General features: G+C 42.8%; 1 protein-coding gene across 1 annotated transcript in view; it reads left to right on the top strand.

Moving 5' to 3' along the window:
* Positions 1 to 18,050, top strand: part of NQO2 (N-ribosyldihydronicotinamide:quinone dehydrogenase 2) — a 117,586-nt gene that overhangs the window by 49,448 nt on the left and 50,088 nt on the right. The window contains exons 2-3 of the mRNA XM_073678696.1: positions 11,454 to 11,618; positions 17,555 to 17,685. Of these exons, the coding sequence (XP_073534797.1) occupies positions 11,454 to 11,618; positions 17,555 to 17,685 (296 nt within the window). The remainder of the gene's footprint in view (positions 1 to 11,453; positions 11,619 to 17,554; positions 17,686 to 18,050) is intronic.

Here is an 18,050-nt window from a genome sequence, read left to right on the forward strand (position 1 = left end):
TTCCTCCTCAGGAACCCCCGAAGAGCCCCCCCCTACTGAAAGTACAAAACTGGGGGTGAAAACCATATGCCCCAAAAAACGGGGACTTACCAGTGGACTCGCTCCGCCTATTATTAAGAGCAAACTCTGCCAGAGGTAAGAAAGAAGCCCAGTCCTCCTGGTTCTCTGACACAAAACACCGGAGATATGTCTCCAAGCTCTGGTTCATACGTTCCGTCTGACCATTGGTCTGAGGGTGAAAAGCCGATGAGAATGACAAATGCATCCCCCGCCATGCACAAAACGCCTTCCAGAACTTGGACACAAACTGAGACCCCCGATCAGACACCACATCGGAGGGTACCCCGTGAAGCCTCACAATCTCCCCAATGAACACCTGCGCAAGAGTTTTAGCATTAGGGAGAGCCGGAAGAGCGATAAAATGTGCCATCTTGCTGAACCTGTCCACTACAACGAGTATGACCGTTTTACCCGAAGACGGAGGGAGGTCCGTAATAAAGTCCATAGACAGATGAGTCCAAGGACGCTCCGGGATCTTCAAAGGTAAGAGGGCCCCAGACGGACAGGTATGTGAGGTCTTAGAGCGCGCACAAACCCCACAGGACGCGACAAAAGTTACCACCTCCTTATGTAAGTTAGGCCACCAAAACCGACGCGAGAGGAGATCCACAGTTGCTTTACTCCCCGGGTGTCCTGCCAAAACTGAGTTATGGTGTGCCTCGATCACCTTTTGTCGCAACTGATCTGGAACAAACAGTCTCCCCGGAGGTCCAACAGGGGCGTCCCCCTGAGCCTCCAATACCTCCTCCTCCAGCTCAGAGCATACTGCCGAAACCACCACCCCCTCCTGAAGGATAGGAATCGGGTCGTCCGTATTCCCGGCCCCAGGGAAACTGCGAGATAAGGCATCCGCCTTTACATTTTTTGACCCAGGACGATATGTAACGACAAAATTAAACCTGGTAAAAAACAATGACCACCTAGCTTGTCTGGGATTCAGACGTTTCGCAGACTCCAGATATAGCAGGTTCTTGTGATCGGTGATGACGGTGACCGGATGGACTGCCCCCTCCAAAAACTGGCGCCACTCCTCAAAAGCTAACTTAATGGCCAAGAGTTCCCTATTGCCGACATCGTAATTCCTCTCAGCGGACGACAATTTTTTAGAGAAAAAGGCGCACGGATGCCACTTACCAGGGGACGAACCTTGTGACAATACTGCTCCCACCCCTACCTCGGAAGCGTCTACCTCTACAATGAATGGCTGTGACGCATCAGGTTGAATGAGTAAGGGTGCCGAGGCAAAACATTTTTTCAAGCAGGAGAATGCTTGACAAGCCTTGTCAGACCACCTAGAAAAATCCGTCCCCTTTTTAGTCATGTCTGTGAGAGGCTTAACCATGGACGAGAAATTACGAATGAACTTCCGGTAATAATTAGCAAACCCCAGGAAACGTTGTAGTGCCTTAAGATTCTCTGGCCGATCCCACTCAAGAACTGCCCGCACTTTCCCAGGGTCCATACGAAAACCGGACGCTGAAACCAGGAAGCCTAAAAACTGGAGTTCCTGTACAGCGAACACACACTTTTCCCATTTGGCATACAGTTTATTATCCCGCAAGATCTGTAACACCTGCCTAACGTGCTCCTGATGAGACACCAGATCCGGCGAGTAAATTAAGATATCATCCAGATATATGACAACAAACTGTCCCACCAGGCGACGAAAAATGTCATTAACAAAGTGTTGGAACACCGCCGGGGCATTAGTCAGACCGAATGGCATGACAAGGTTCTCATAATGCCCCTCCGGAGTGTTAAACGCCGTCTTCCACTCATCCCCCTCCTTCATCCTAATCAGATTGTACGCCCCCCTGAGATCCAACTTAGAGAACCATTTGGCGCCCACAATCTGATTAAAGAGATCGGGAATAAGTGGGAGTGGATACGGATCTCGGACCGTAATCCGATTAAGTTCACGGAAATCCAGGCAAGGGCGTAGGCCTCCATCTTTCTTCTTAACAAAGAAGAACCCCGCAGCCACCGGTGAAGATGAAGGTCTAATATGCCCCTTAGCCAGACTTTCTGAAATATAATCCTTCATGGCCTGCCTCTCAGGACCAGAAAGGTTATACAACCTAGCTTTAGGTAACTTGGCCTCAGGGAGCAGTTTTACAGAACAGTCATACTCGCGATGAGGAGGTAGTTCCTGACACCCTTTCTCCGAGAATACATCCTCAAAGTCCGCCAGAAATGGAGGTAAGACCCAAGGAGTAACCGCACCGATGACCGTGTTCATGCAGTTTTTATTACAGAATTTACTCCATTGGCTTATCTCTCTGGTTTGCCAATTAATAACCGGGTTATGCTTAGTTAACCAAGGAAGGCCCAACACTATAGGAGTGGGAAGACCCTCCAACACGTAGCAAGACAACAGTTCTTTATGTATCGCCCCCACTTGAAGTTTTACGTCATGCACAGCTTGCAAAAAACTTCCCTGACCGAGAGGCCTGGCATCGATCGAGAATATGGGGATGGGTTTAGCCAACTCACTCAATCGCATACCTTGAACCCGGGCAAACCGAGCATCAACCAGATTAGCCCCGGCCCCACCATCCAGAAGAACAGATATCCTCTCAGTTCTCGTACCCACCACCACCTCCGCCGGTACGAGAAACTGAGACGAACCTAGGGACGAAATACCTACTCCCAGATTGCCGTCCACCACACAACCTGGGATCAACAGTTTTCCGACGACTCTTCACTCTGCAAGGGATGGGATGGACACCCCCCAATAAAATGTCCCTTTCTCCCGCAGAAGAAACACCTTCCTGTCTTATGGCGCACCACCGGTCCCCTCCCCCGAAATGATGTCCCTCCTAATTGCATAGGCTCCTCTGGACTGACCAGGGGAACCACCGTATCAGGGGACCTTGTAGGAGGTGGAGTCATCACAGGGGGTCGAGTTATCCCGCACCTCTCCCGAAGCCGTCTGTCAACGCGAATAGCCAGGGCCATAGCGGCTTCCAGTGACGCGGGAGAGTCATACTGTGCCAACACATCCTGTAATTTGTCGGATAAACCTTGACAAAACTGGCTCCTAAGAGCCGGGTCATTCCACTGGGTGTCCGTGGCCCACCTACGGAACTCCGAACAGAATTCCTCCGCTGGACGATCTCCCTGCTGGATCCTACGTAACTTAGACTCAGCAAGGGAGATCCGATCTGGGTCATCATATACGAGTCCCAGAGCAGCGAAAAACCTATCCACTGACTGGAGAGCCGGGGAGCCCGGGGGAAGAGAGAACGCCCAAGATTGTGGGTCCCCTTGTAGGAGCGAGATGACAATTCCCACCCTTTGTTCTTCACTCCCCGATGACCGAGGCCGCAGCCGAAAGTACAATTTGCATGCCTCCCGGAAAACAAAAAACTTGTCCCGCCCCCCAGTGAACCTGTCAGGGAGAGCTACTTTAGGTTCTGGTCCGGCTTGCTCCTGAGGATGCAAAACCTTGGACCTAACGTCCGCCAGCTCCATGGACAAACTCTGCAACTGCCGAGCTAGACCGGCTACTGGATCCATGGTAGCTGGAGAAAAACTAAGTGGGTCGGTGAAAATGTCACGCTGTCTCTGTATACTGGAGGTAGGGGGCCAAAGCTGACCCTAAGCTGGGGCCCTGACTAATCCCTCAACCTGGAGGTACTGTTAAAGGTACAGAGGTCCAGGCCGCCAGCGTAACCCCTACCTCCTGAGGATCCCTGCACCTAAGTAATCTAGTCCTGAGAAGGACCCCGATCACAACAAAAGAGGACAAGTAATAATATGCCCACACACAGTACTTAGACGAACGAGACAGTACAAGGGAAAAACCAAAACCACCTTGCATACAAAAACTACACAACTACAACAGAGGGAACACCAACGGGAAAGGAGATAAATGATAAAGCGAGGAAGGGAAAAAACACTCCAAATACACTTATCTCAGAAACTCCAAATACCACGATCCGCTCTGTAAGTCTGTATGAAATGCTTTCACCGACACTTCCCAAACAGACCAGCAGGCATTTGAAGGAGACTCACTACAGCAGCATTGATTGCAGCTGGGCGAGGCTGGACCTCGTCTAGCACAGAGAGAGAGAGAATTAACTCCCTCACTGCCGAAAACACAAAGCACCAAAAAGTCAGCTGCGAGAAGTCAGGCTGTGTAATCGTGACGATCTTCGTGGCGACACACCCGTGACACATTGTTAGTGACCCCCGATGAGCTTTTTAAGTATGTGTTTCTACCTTACTGCGAAATTTCAATGTTGCATTTCATTGATGATGAAACTGCAACCATTAACTGGAAATATGCAAAAGACCATCACACCGTCAACAAAAAATACAAACATTTTTATAGCGTGTTTTACAACCGCGTATGCCCGACTAGAGCTCTATTCCCTGCTGGACAGGCTGCAGGAGAGGTGTCTTTATCACGACACAGATTCGGATATTTTTGCGCAGCGAGATGGTGCGTGGAACCCGACTTTAGGTGATTACCTGGGGGAACTGACCAGCGAGATACCCGATGACACACACATCACAGAGTTTGTATCTGCGGGTCCCAAAACTTACGGGTACAAACTGAACACTGGTAAAACTGTCTTAAAAGTTAAGGGTATAACACTAAATGTTGGTAACACACAGTCTATTAATTTTAACAGTCTAAAAGATCTGGTTCTGGACTACCCACGTAATTCAGGTTCTGAAACACAGAAAAGTATTGTCGTAAATCAGCCGGGAATTGTGAGAAATAAAAAGTACTGGGACATTGAAACAAGGCCTCTGCGCAAAACACAAAAGTGCGTTTACACAAAGCGCCGTCTATTAGACGATTTCACCACCCTGCCATATGGCTATTAGGAGCGCTGTGATGGATCCGCGGCTACAACACCCATTCTACTGTATTCTAGCTGGCCCGTCTAATTCTGGGAAAAGTTATTTTGTAAAGCAGCTGTTACATAATATTGATACGCATTTTTCTCACAAACCCGATAATATTGTTTGGTTTTATTCATGCTGGCAAAAACTATATGATGAAATCTCTCTCTCTTTCCCCAACATCATATTTGTGGAGGGTCTGCCGCATACATTCGTAGATGATGATTTATTCCCGCCTGACAAGGTAAATTTGACTATTGTTGATGATCTCTTGGAGGGCGCTAGTGATAACTGCAAGATAGAAAAAGCATTTACCAAGTATGTGCACCACAGAAATCTCAGCATTTTCTACCTGGTACAAAACATATTTTGTCACGGTAAGAAAAGCAGGACGATAAATTTGAACACAAAGTACATTGTACTTTTTAATAATCCATGAGATAAATTACAAATTGTGACACTAGCCCGTCAGATGTACCCCGGAAAGACGCACTTCTTCTTAGAGTCTTTTGAGGATGCCACGCGGACCCCTTATGGGTATTTGCTGTTAGATTTAAGAGCTAATACTCCTGAGGATCTGCGCTTAAGGACAGGGTTGTTTCCACCGGCATTGCCCGCTGTGTATGTTCAAAAGAAAAATACGGCTAAAAAGCGAATTTCACACTAAACCAGACATTCTACGCTGTATACACAGTGTTGTAAAGATGTCTGAGAGAATACGCCGTAATTGGGCTGTCTTAAAAAACGCTGGAGAAGGCAACTCCTACTGTCAGAAAATCTATTTTACACAGTGCGAGCAGCGATTTAATCACGGCCATAGGGGATATTGCTTTAAACATCTTAAAAGGCCGCATACCCCTGAAAGACCGGCAAAAAAAATATATACTAAAGAAGTGGCGGAAGGCTATAAGAGCTCTCGGTGATAAATCCCACTCCAGAAAGAAAAAGAAACGTCTACTAAAGCAGACCGGCGGATTTATAGGTCCTCTTTTAGGCTTTGCAATACCAATAATAACAAGCCTACTGGCGGGCAAATAATGGAGCATACAGAGAAAAATGTATCTGATCCCTAAACAGGACCTAATCAAACTAAGACCCCCTAATACAGACAATATACGCCAGAGTGTTATCCAACGTCTTGATGGCGAGATTAGCGAGATTTTACAACGCCGGGACATGCCAGATGACGTGAAAATTAAAACTTATAGTGAAATCCTGCAAAGACATTTGGTCCATACTAGACACAATGCCAAAGAGCTATCAACGCTAAATCTCGTTAGCACTCCTGAAACTGATCACCAACAATTGTCAAATTCAGACCCCGATAAAAGTGGGGCTGTCAGTGAAATTGTGAGCCATGTAAATCCACGATATAAAAAGAATGCTGATTTTTTGTTAAACAGGTTGTTAGAGAACAAAAATATTACATCATGGAACGATAAAGGTGAATTTATTTTCAAAGGGTCTGTAATTCCAGGGTCTAGCATGCTGGACTTGATACGTAAGACAACGCAGAGTCATGCTTTAACCAGCAAAAATGTGCCCCGGGGTTGGGATGTGTTTATGCAGGCAATGGCCGAGTTAAATGTGCCGACCACTGTTGTTGGTAGCCCCGCTACTAGAGGGGTTTTAGACGGCTTGAAAATATCCATCTACTAGAACCATCTACATCAAGAGACCTTACACCGACACACCGCAAAAGCCGCTCTTTACAGGCCTCATCATTAGGTGTCACGCGGGGGACACTGCTGCCTAAAAAAGGCGTTTACCATTTTTAGAATCCATGTGGCTGACGATGTAACTGCTGTGTGACCTTAATACCTTCATATTATTGTATAATAATTGTAAATGAATTGTTTGTGTTGTAATTCTTTATATTATGTTGTAATAAATGTAAAATAAATGCCACTATATATATATTCTGAAATGTTTTTATATATATATTATGAACACTTGCTACCTCATGTTATTGTAATGCCTTATATCCAGCTGTAATTTGACTGAAATGTGATGTGTCTGATACATTCTATTTTTTTAATAAAATCATTAAAACTTATAAAGCGTCTTTCATTTTTCACAAACTGTATAAAGTGCACACTTTTAATACTTGGGAGTAGTTATAAGTCGGCCATATACATAATATGCCCGGCCAATTTCATTTGAATGTAAAATTGGAGAATCACACTGACATATAATATTGCAAATCATATCAAATTTGATAGTGTCATCATTAAAACTTATAAAGCGTCTTGAGTGGTTTTTAGCCGGCCATATATATAATATGCCCGGCCAATTTCATTTGAATGTAAAATTGGGGAATCACACTGACATATAATATTGCAAATCATATCAAATTTGATAGTGTCATACATAATATTCCACTATCACATCAAATTTATTGTGCAGTACAACAACAGGTTAATAATAATCAGACAATTAATTGATACACTAATATAACACTATCAATTTCATTGGGGCATAGGGGCGTGGTCACGCTCTGCAAAGGGGGAGGGGTTAGACAGTTTGATACACTTTGATAGGGGCTGGGCACCTGTCAGATTGAGTTTGATGACTTATATGTATTCTATACTACTCGGGGTTATTAACAAGATGCACAGTGAAATGATTTGTCTTTAGGATTTGTGCAAAACATTGGGAATCCAAGAATGAGGAGGGAAGTTTCAAATGGAAGGCTACAGGATTGCTTCCAACAGCAAAGCTCAGCCTCTCCTATTATTAGTGGAAGAGGTCTGTCTAACCTGTGCCTTTCTCAGGTTTTCTCTGACTTCAGACCAGGCAAGCTTTAACTTATATAAGGATTTATCAGCCTCTGGAGTATCAACTTCAGAGGTTGCAAATGAACCAAAATGAGGATGATGTCCAAGATTACAGAACAACAGAGATGTTTTAAGGGATTCTTAATATTGATTATTTATGGCAAATGTAGCTAATGGCAAATGTTCCACCCAGCTAGACTGGTGATCATAGACATAACACCGAAGATATTGCTCAAGTGTTTGGTTGGCTGGCACGTACAGTCTGACCATTGGTCTCTGGGTGATAAGCTGATGAAAAGGACAATTTAATATTAATATTACAACTAAATGGCCTCCAGAATTTAGAAACAAGCTGAGTTTCTCAATCAAAAATGTATTTTCTGTAATCCCAAGAAAAAGCACAATATGTTTAATAATTTTCTTTATTCATTTGAGAGTGAAGCAACCCAAGAAAAAGAACAAAATTAAATTGTTTGCTAAATCTGTCCACCACTACCCAATTAACAGACTTCTCTTCTGTGGGTGGGAGATCAGTAATGAAGTCCATGGAGAGGTGGGTCCAAGGACTTCTAGGGGTGGGTAAAGACTCAGCGGCACTTAGGCACAAATCTCACAACATTAACATATTTCCTACAATTCCAAACCATGGCTGGCCACCAAAAATTCTTGGTTATTAGTCCAATGTTATTTCTAACCCCTGATTGACCTGCAAGGACTGTATTATGAGACTTCTAGAATACTCATAAACAAAACTGGAGATTGGGGGGACAAAGGTTTTTTGGGAAAAAGAATTGTCACGGGCTAACTCTTCAGATTTACATATGTCCTCAACAAGATTTAAAGAAACTAAGGGCACAACTATTCCCTCAGCTAGAATGGAGACTTGTTCTGAGTCCTCAGTTTGGGATAATGAAGCCAGAGAAATAAAAAGATAGCGGTGTCCTCTCGCCAATTGCATATTAAGGGTAAAATGAGGATTTTATTGAACTACGTGATCCGTGGATGGTCTGTCCCCTTTTTCAGGTTTGGGATAGGCACAAACTTCGGGAGAGAGCATCAGCTTTAATGTTTTTTGTTTCAGGTCTAAATATCACCACTACATCAAACCTAGAAATAAATAAAGGTTTTTGTGGTCCGTGAAACAATGATTTTATTTTATATTTGGCACCTTCGAGGAAGTGGCGCCATTCCTTGAAGGCCCACTTAATTGCCAACAATTCAATTGCCTATATTATAATTTTTTTCAACAGATGAAAATTTTCGTAGAAAGAAGGCACACAGATCGAGTTGAGTAAGAGGTGGTATACCCTGTGACAACACCACTTCCACTCAAATCTATGAAGCATCAACTTCCACTACAAAAAGACATTCTAGGTGAGGCTTATCTAATACAGGGTCAGATGAGAAACGCTCTTTTAACTCAGTGACTGCACCGATGGCCACAGGTTTCCAGTTAGCTACATCTGCCTCCTTATTGGTGAAGTCAGTCAGTATTTTTGGCAATCTTGGAAACATTTTTAATAAATTTATGATAGTAGTTAGCAATCCCAAGGAAATGCTGCAAGGCCTTCAGAGATTTGGGTTGCATCCATTCCTTAACAGCTTGGACCTTTGAGGTGTCCATTCGGAAACGTTTAGCGGACAATCTAAAAAAAAAAATTCTCTGAATCTTTGAGTACAGTACGTACATGTCAGAAGTGTCACATAATGTCAGGTGAATAAACCAAGATGTAATCCACATAGTGATATTATATCTCTGAATATGTCATTAACAAAATTTTGAAAAACAGCCAGTGCAATACTTAGCCCATAGTCAAAAAAGTTGGCCAGGCTCAGCGCAAACCACTCCGTTTACCAGATCCTAAGGGTTGCCTGGGCCTTCACAATTTAACCGCTTCATGACCAGGCTATTTTCGTTTTTTTCTCTTTCGTTTTTTTCTTCCCCTTCTTCCAAGAGCCATAATTTTTTTTTATTTTTGCAGGACGATTGGTACTTTTGAATGACACCATTCATTTTATCATGTGATTCACTGGAAAGGGGGAAAAATTACAAGTACATTAAAATTGCAAAAAAAGTGCAATTCCACAATTTTTTACATTTTTTTTATTTATTACATTCACTATAAGGTAAAACTGACCTGTCAATATGATTCTCCAGGTCAGTACAATTACGCAGATACCAAGCATGTAAAGTTTTTTTTATTTAAGTGTTGAAAAAAAAAATTGGCGTGTTAAATACTGCTGTCAGAGATTGAATAGATCAGCCATCATCTGCTAGGAAAGATGCGGGCTCAGCTTGCAAGCCCTCATCAAAGGTGAGGGCACAACATATAACACAACAGTCCATCATATGTGTGACATGCAGAAGTAGTGCTGTTGCTTTAAAAGCATTCAGCAACTATTAGAAGTAACACAAGCACATGAGACAGGAAGTGTTGTGCTCCAGAAGCATCCAGCAACTAGAGGAGTTAACACAGTCACAGGAGAAAGGAAGTGTTTTAGCAGAGCCCCAGGGGGATTGTGGGGAAGTTGTTTACTGTCTGGCTGGAGCCAAAGAGAAAGGTGGTGTGTGTGTTCTGTATCTCACAGAAGCGCCCCTGCAAGTGAAAAGGATTTAAGTCCGGAATGAAGCTAAGCACAGGTCAGGTAGAGTTCCTGAACTAGCAGTGCAGAGTATTGTCAGGCAGAAAGATAAGGACTGGAATAAATGGTGTCACAGGGATCATCTCCCTCAGCAACCCCCCCCTCCTCCATCTCACTGTGCTGTAAAGAATGCTGTGTTCATTAATGTGCCTTTGCATTAGAACTGCGCTGTACTGTACTACTGGGAAGAACTGTTGTGCTGCTAAGGAAACTGTACTGTTTGTCACTGGAGCCTGTTGCTCATAAGACTTAACTTGCACTGGCTGTGCGGCTTCTTATTAAATACTACTGTTCTACCATTTATGAGGACTCTTATCAAGTGTGTCTGGTCAGCAAGTGAAACAACCTACGTGTCTGTGCCTGAGGGTCAATACCCCTGTGTGCCTGAGAGAAGCTGCAACACATGGTCTATGGTCGCCCTGAGTAACGGTTCCCCCAGGATTCCAAAGAATTCATGTAACCTGTCTCGCCCCTATCTGAACCTAGCTGAGTGCGTGTAACATATGTCGTGAAGAGGTTAACCCCTGTACAGGGATCAGGTCTTACACAGGTGCTCCTGGGCTGGGGCCAAATAGTCAGCTGCTGACTGGGGGAGCAATATGAAGGGAATAAGGGTCGCCATACAGGTTAAGTGCCAAGTCTAGCTGTGGAAGTCTAACTCGAAAATAATGATTAATTACGGAATAATATATCTGTAAAATAATACTTGTAAAAGGAGTTATCTTCATGATGCAACCCATTTATAATTTGGATGTCAGCTGTAATACCCAAGTTAACAATATTAGCAACAGCCATTTCTACTGTCGTCCACTATTGAATGCAAATGAGGAGTGTGCCATAACATTATGACGTTAAATGCAAACTCATGTGCTTATTCACCCCTGCAGATGGCATGGCAGCACTATACCATGTGGTTGCACAAGCAAGTGAATACTACCTTATAAGTAGACTAGACTAAATCTACCTAAAATTGTAACACTGCAAAAAGCAAAGGTATAGTAGCAGAATTTGCAGAAAGAAATAGTGAGGCTTTTTTATGATTTGTGCAGCAATCACCTGATTACTTTCTTAATTACCAAATTTTAAATCTCTTTTGTTTTTTTCTTTTCTCCATAGGCAAAAATGTTTTGATTGTGTATGCTCACCAGGAGCCAAAATCAATGAACGGTTCATTAAAAAATGTTGCAGTTGATGTTCTGAGTAAGATGGGATGCAGAGTTACTGTCTCTGATCTATACGCTATGCAGTTTAATGCAGCAGCAACCAGAAATGACATCACAGGTCAGTCATATTTGCATATTTTGGAATTATATAGAAACATTTAAGGGGGAATTTATTAGGATATGTGTTTCATAGTCCATTCTTAAACTAAGCTGCATTCCAATGAGATGTATCCAATAATAAATTACAATTTTAACAAATTAGCTGTTTGTGAACTAGAAATGTTATGAACTGGCATAGATCTATCCTATAAATTTAAGCCAGTTACAGGCAAAAATTACAGTAAATATGCAAGGCTGCAATAGGCCCTTGACAATTTCCATTAGCCTATTCCTACTTTAAAAAAATGGTGAAAGTGATGGAAAGTAAAAATAAAAAGTTGCAAATCTATGTGCAAATATGGCTTGAACACATATTTTAACCTCTTTTGTGGCCATAATTCGAGGGCAGGCCTTAATAAATTCCTGAGATGTTTTAAAACTCATGTCAGAGATGTGTGTTATGTTACTTCATCTAAAGGATTCTCAAGAGCTTAATGTGTATCCAAATACAGAAATTTCCCCCAAGTCATGGGAAAAAACTTAATCACAGAAATGTATTCAATTTGATTCTGAAATTATTCAGCATAGAAATTTGAATATAACTATTAAATTATGTTTAAGCCATATTCAGACGCCCATGTATCATGGTCCAAGATTTGACCGCAATGTACGGACTGAGCGTGGATCTCTTGACCCGAACTTAAAAGATTCATAGGCATATATGAGGCTGTCAAGTTGGAATCAGATCTGCAGCTGGATACTTTGACCATGATACATGGATGTTTGAATGAGGCTTTATAGTTCAAGGTACCTTACAAAGTATACCCACCAAACTAAAATAAAAAATACCCATTTGTATGTAATTGTGGAAGACATTTTGTAATGGGCTGGGTGGTGGAACCACTGTGCCGTGATCCGAGGAGAGCCTAGAGGGGTGTGACTAGGGACCTCACCAAGTCCGACCTCGGATGCACGGCGGCTTGATGATACCACAATCCGAAGAGAGACGAGGGAGGTGAGACCAGGTGCTACTCTGGGACTGACTTTGGATGGATGGCAGCTGACACCCAAGGGACAGGAGGCAGGAACGGCCAGGAATGATAGATTGGCTGACACCACTGGTATAGTGAGTGACACGCCAGACACACGGGCAGGCAGATACAGGCGGACTCGGCTGGTGTACAGGCTGTCAGGTACATGCGGGCACGGCCAATAGACAAGCAGACAGGTACAAGCGGACACGAATGGTGTATAGGCAGGCTGGTGCTGCCGGGCATGGCTGATAGACAGACAGGCAGGCAGGCACGGCTGGTATACAGACAATCAGGTGTGGCTGATAGACAGCCAGGGATGGCTCATAGACATGCAGGTTAACACAGCTGATAGACAGGTAGGCAAGCATGGTTGATAGACAGGCAGGTATACAGCATACAAGCACTGGGACCTGAGAACACGGAAGCGTGTTAGTAACAGACATACAACATTGCTCAGGCACCTCCCAGCAGGTGGAGGTGCCTTAAATAATAGGCGTCTCCCAGCCATTGGCTGGGGACACTTTAGGACAGCGCGCGCTATCCCTTTTAGAGGATGGGACTGCGCGCACCCTAACCACAGTGCCCGGGGATCTGCGCGTGGTGCGCACTACCCGAGCATCAGCAGCAGAACCAGGAAGTACAGTACAGGGCCCACAGCGGTGAGTCAGCGTCTTTGCAGGGAGAGCGAGGCAGGGGGCAGAGGTGCCGGCGTTACACCTTTTATTGTCTTACTTCTATTCAGAGATGTGATCACTTGAAGCTAGAAGCCCAAACTATGAGAGATCACGATGGCCATCTACTGTTCTGATTCCAGTCATACACAGTGTAGTCATAAAGTGCTCGGGTAGACCAAGTACATGAATGCGCACATATACTGTATGAACCACCACCATTAGACAAATGATGAATCGGATATTAAAGGACATTTGAATCCACATAATGTCTGCAGGACAACACTACATAATACCGAATTAGGAAGAAGAGGACTTGTTTTCCACTAAGAGAAAATTGCTTTATCAAGGACATAAAAAGATTGTTCAGGACAAAGGCATACAAAATAGCAAGAGATGGCTTGCAGTATCTTATACGTTTCTTGATATTAAAATAAATATGCACATGTGATGACACAGCTTTTAATCTTAATTATCCAGACGTGTAAAAGATGCAGGCCAGGAACCATACACCTTTATTTTTATGTTGACTTTTGAATTCATGTGTTTCTTTCTTCGGGTGGGACAAGAAACATGGACTCTTGTCATAAGTCTGAATGTTGACTTCTCTTGTAGGTTGAGTTGAGAATTGTTAATTGATGAATAGCTGTTATTTACATAACAGTTTATTGTACTGTTATCTTTGCTCAAGGTCTTTGAACAATGAATGTTTGCTAAACATGTTGACTAACTATTGTGTGGACCCTGTGGCTTGTTGACTCGCTGAGCAAAGGAGTATAACCTATGCAGATCGATTAAATGCTCAAACAATGGAGATTTAAACTCATCTCACCTCCCCCTTGACGTGTAGAAAATGTCTTGAAGGACAGTTGTAAAGTATATAAGGGGTTTATGCCTGTGTATCAGGAGTCTTTTTACAAAACCACAGACAGGAACACTTTAAGTGACAGCTCTACAAGACAACATGGGTCCATCCAAAGGGATACAAGTCTGCTCCATTGACTATCACAGAACCCATGGATACATTCGAAAGAAAACCAGGTTGGGACCCAACAGTCACCTGGTTCCATGGAGATGTTTGGGGTAGCCAGGTTGGGACCCACAGGTCACCTGGAACCCATGGATACGCTCGGAAAAAGTCAGGTTGGAACCATCCGGTCACCTGGTTCCATGGATATGTTTGGAGAAAGCCAGGTTGGGACCATCTGGTCACCTGGTTCCATGGATATGTTCGGAGAAAGCCAGGATGGGACCATCCGGTCACATGGTTCCATGAATATGTCCGGAGAAGCCAGGGTGGGACCCTCGGGTCTCCTGGCCACGTAACTCAATGGACTGTCAGCTTCTTAAACTTGCTGCTACCTCCTCTCTGTGGTTGTCCACCAAAAGTGGAGTGTCACTTGTTGAGGTAGTTGGCCCTGGAATTCCCAAAGTTGCAGCTGCTCTATTCCAGGCGGGCCAGCGAAAGGGTGAGACTGTGTAATTTTGCATCATCTTGGGTATTTGCTGGGACTGTTTTATATGCTTATTGTCTGTTTGGTGGTTCAATAAAGTATTACCACACTGTTTTACCCTCACCCTGTGTTGTCAGCGTAGTATTATGCCCACGGAAGACCTCGGGTCTTCACAGCATACCTTGTCAAATGTACATTGTTACATTGTTTGAGTGGAGTTAAGGTAGATAAGTGTCAGATGATCAAAATTTGTCTGACAGATATATCCTTTTCAGGTTTTGGCTGCCTAAAGTTTCATTTAGATGTTCAGAATTTTATCGTATGTAAAAACACGGACCTTTGTTCATCAATGTTTTGGATCTGAGTTTCATAAGTGTCAGTTTTTACCATAAGTGTTTCATCAGTAATTTTCACAGATGAAAAAAATAAATCAATAAATTACAAAGCTTCTCCTATCCGATGCAATGTTAATCATGGACAGCACATGGCGGGTACACTAATGCTATCAGTGTGCTGTCCGTAATTTTCACGGATCCATAGACTTTTAAGGGTAATTTTGATCAGTGACTCAGATCACAAATGGACATATTGCCTTCATTTTTTGGTTTACCACTCAGTCCCTCAAAAAAACACGAACATGTGAAAAACTCCTTACACAGTACATGTTTTACTTGTAAAAATCACAGATACAACATGTACATGACTCACGGACATCTGAATGAGGCCTTAATTACGGGTGTTCTCGTACAGGTGCTGTCATTTAATCGAAAAGATAATTGCAGTAAAGGTTTTAATCAGCTGTCGCTTATATGACCTAATTCTTAATAGGTCCCTTACTTCACATCTCCATGCATATCATAACAGGAAGTCTATTCCTAAATTTCCTGCGATCCCTTGAAGGGGTGTTCACACAATGGATATCTACAGAATAGGTGAGACGTGTCTAATTGCTGAGGTCCACAATGCTGGGACCCTCATGTTCACTAGAACAGGGGTCCTGACCACAATGAATTTGGCTTTAAATACAGACCAACAGGCGTGCTGTACTGTTCTGTTTCCATCATAGATAGACCTTAAATGGAAGAGTATTGTACTCTATTCAAATTCTTTCTTGCTGTGGGTGTGCAGTGAGTGGAAATTGGTGGCAACAGACCCCTAATTTATTGGAGAGATCCACAGTGATCAGATATGTTTCATTTATCCTGTGAATATGTAATAAATGTCCATTGTGGAACATATCCCCACTGTGGTCTAACAGTTAGCTGGGGTGATTGCAACATATCAAAGCATTGGCACATAGAAACTACTACCAGAAGCTATACGCAGTAATTTTAAGGACAATGAGCAAAATGTACTTTAAATACAGTTCTTTGATTGAAATCAAATCTCATTGCTATTTGTAGGCACAAACTCATGACAGGGACTATAAAGGCATTATCATGTTTTTTTTTTCATGTGTGCCTCCTTGGAAGCTTTATGACTACAAGCTAAGAGTTTAAAGGGGTTGGCACTTTAGCTTTCTTTCAATAAATTTGTTGAGGACATGATTTTGTGGCACTTACTAACATATTACAGCTTTTTCTCTGGTCACTTGACACTGCAGTTTTCCTTGCAAACAGCTTAGCACTCCCATTTTCAGAGTAGACACCGCTTCAGTGGACATCAGACCAGACCTGCCCATAAGCCTCGTCCAAGTGACAGCACTACACTACTGATTTTCATTTGGAGGAGGCTGATGGACAGGTTTGGTCACTTGGCCACTGAATTAAGACGTACAACAGTCTGTGAGGAAGGCTACACTAATAAGCAGGCTGCGCTTCACAAAGCAGGAGAAGCTGTAAAACCTTTATATTAGTGCCGCAAAATCATGCGCCCAAAATATTTATTAAAATAAAGAGGAACAGGGTTCTCATTCCGATTTCAAGCAATTTAATTCTGTAAAAGAATGCAATAGTAAAAATCATTAGCAAAACATATTCTGATTGAAGATTATTTACTGAAGGTTGGTAATCAAGGATTGCTATGTTTTCCTAATGGCGACTTTACTAGAAATTGGTGATCTACCAAATATTAATAATCTATACTAGGAAATTAAAGGGGTTTTCTCATGAACAAAGTTAATTTTAATCAACAGATCTTTAAATAATAATAATTTCCACAATTTAATCTGTTTAGAAAAATGTTCCTCTGCTGAGATAATCTTATAAATGTGCCCCTGCCATGTATTGTGTCATGGCAGTGTCTGACCGTACAGGAACATGGTCTGATCATACCACAGCTGCTGGGCAGGGGAGGAAGCAAAAGAGATTATACAGACATTACAGCATGGGATCGCAGCTGATTCTTTCTTTCAGGTAAAACATTGCTTAAAACAGGCAGGGAAATGTTTTACCTCACAGAAAGAATCAGCTGCGATCCCATGCTGTCCTGTCTGTATACTCTTTTGCTTCCTCCCCTGCCCAGGAGCTGTGATATGATCAGACCATGTTCCTGCACGGTCAGACACAGCCATTACACAGCACACAGCAGGGGCACATTTATAAGATTATCTTGGCACAGGAACATTTTTTTTAACACATCCAATTGTGGAACTTTTTATTCCAAGAGCTATTAATTAAAATGTACTTTGTTCGTGGGAAAATCCCTTTCATCTAACTGTAATTACAAATTCACCTCAAATTTTCTACAGACTCGGGAAAATTATCAAAACTCATGCACAGAAAAAAAAGAGAGGCATTTTATCCAGATTCTTATTTACAATATTGGGGTTTGATAATTTATACTTATAATTAACAGGAGACCTGTGTAATCCTCAGCATTTCAGCTATGGCATAGAAACAATGGAAGCGTTTAAGAAAGGCTGGTTATGTGAGGACATCATAAAGGAACAGAAAAAAATCCAAGAAGCTGATCTTGTCATTTTCCAGGTGATGTAGATGTTGTCCTTTGTCACTTTGCAGGCACTATTAGGTACTTGTACTTGTTTCTCCTTTCTTCAACCCAAATCCCTCTTTCACATATGTATCCAGAAGACATTGCTGGTCAAACTCTACAATTGTCAAGTTCCAATGTTGATATGGCAGATCAAGACAAGGTGATCTTCAGTGCAATCATTCTATGTGCTAATACATTTAAAGCAAACCTGTCACCATGTTTGGCTGATATGGGATATGGCCACCACCTTTCAACCCTCATATACAGCATTCTATAATGCTGTACATAAGCCCCCAATCCGACCTGCAAGACAAGAAAAAGAGCTGTCATTATACTCATCTGGGGGGCGGTCCAGTCT

The sequence above is a fragment of the Phyllobates terribilis genome, unplaced genomic scaffold, assembly GCF_046119375.1.
Source record: "Phyllobates terribilis strain yellow unplaced genomic scaffold, ASM4611937v1 Scaffold_4__5_contigs__length_816908805, whole genome shotgun sequence".
Taxonomy (NCBI): domain Eukaryota; kingdom Metazoa; phylum Chordata; class Amphibia; order Anura; family Dendrobatidae; genus Phyllobates; species Phyllobates terribilis.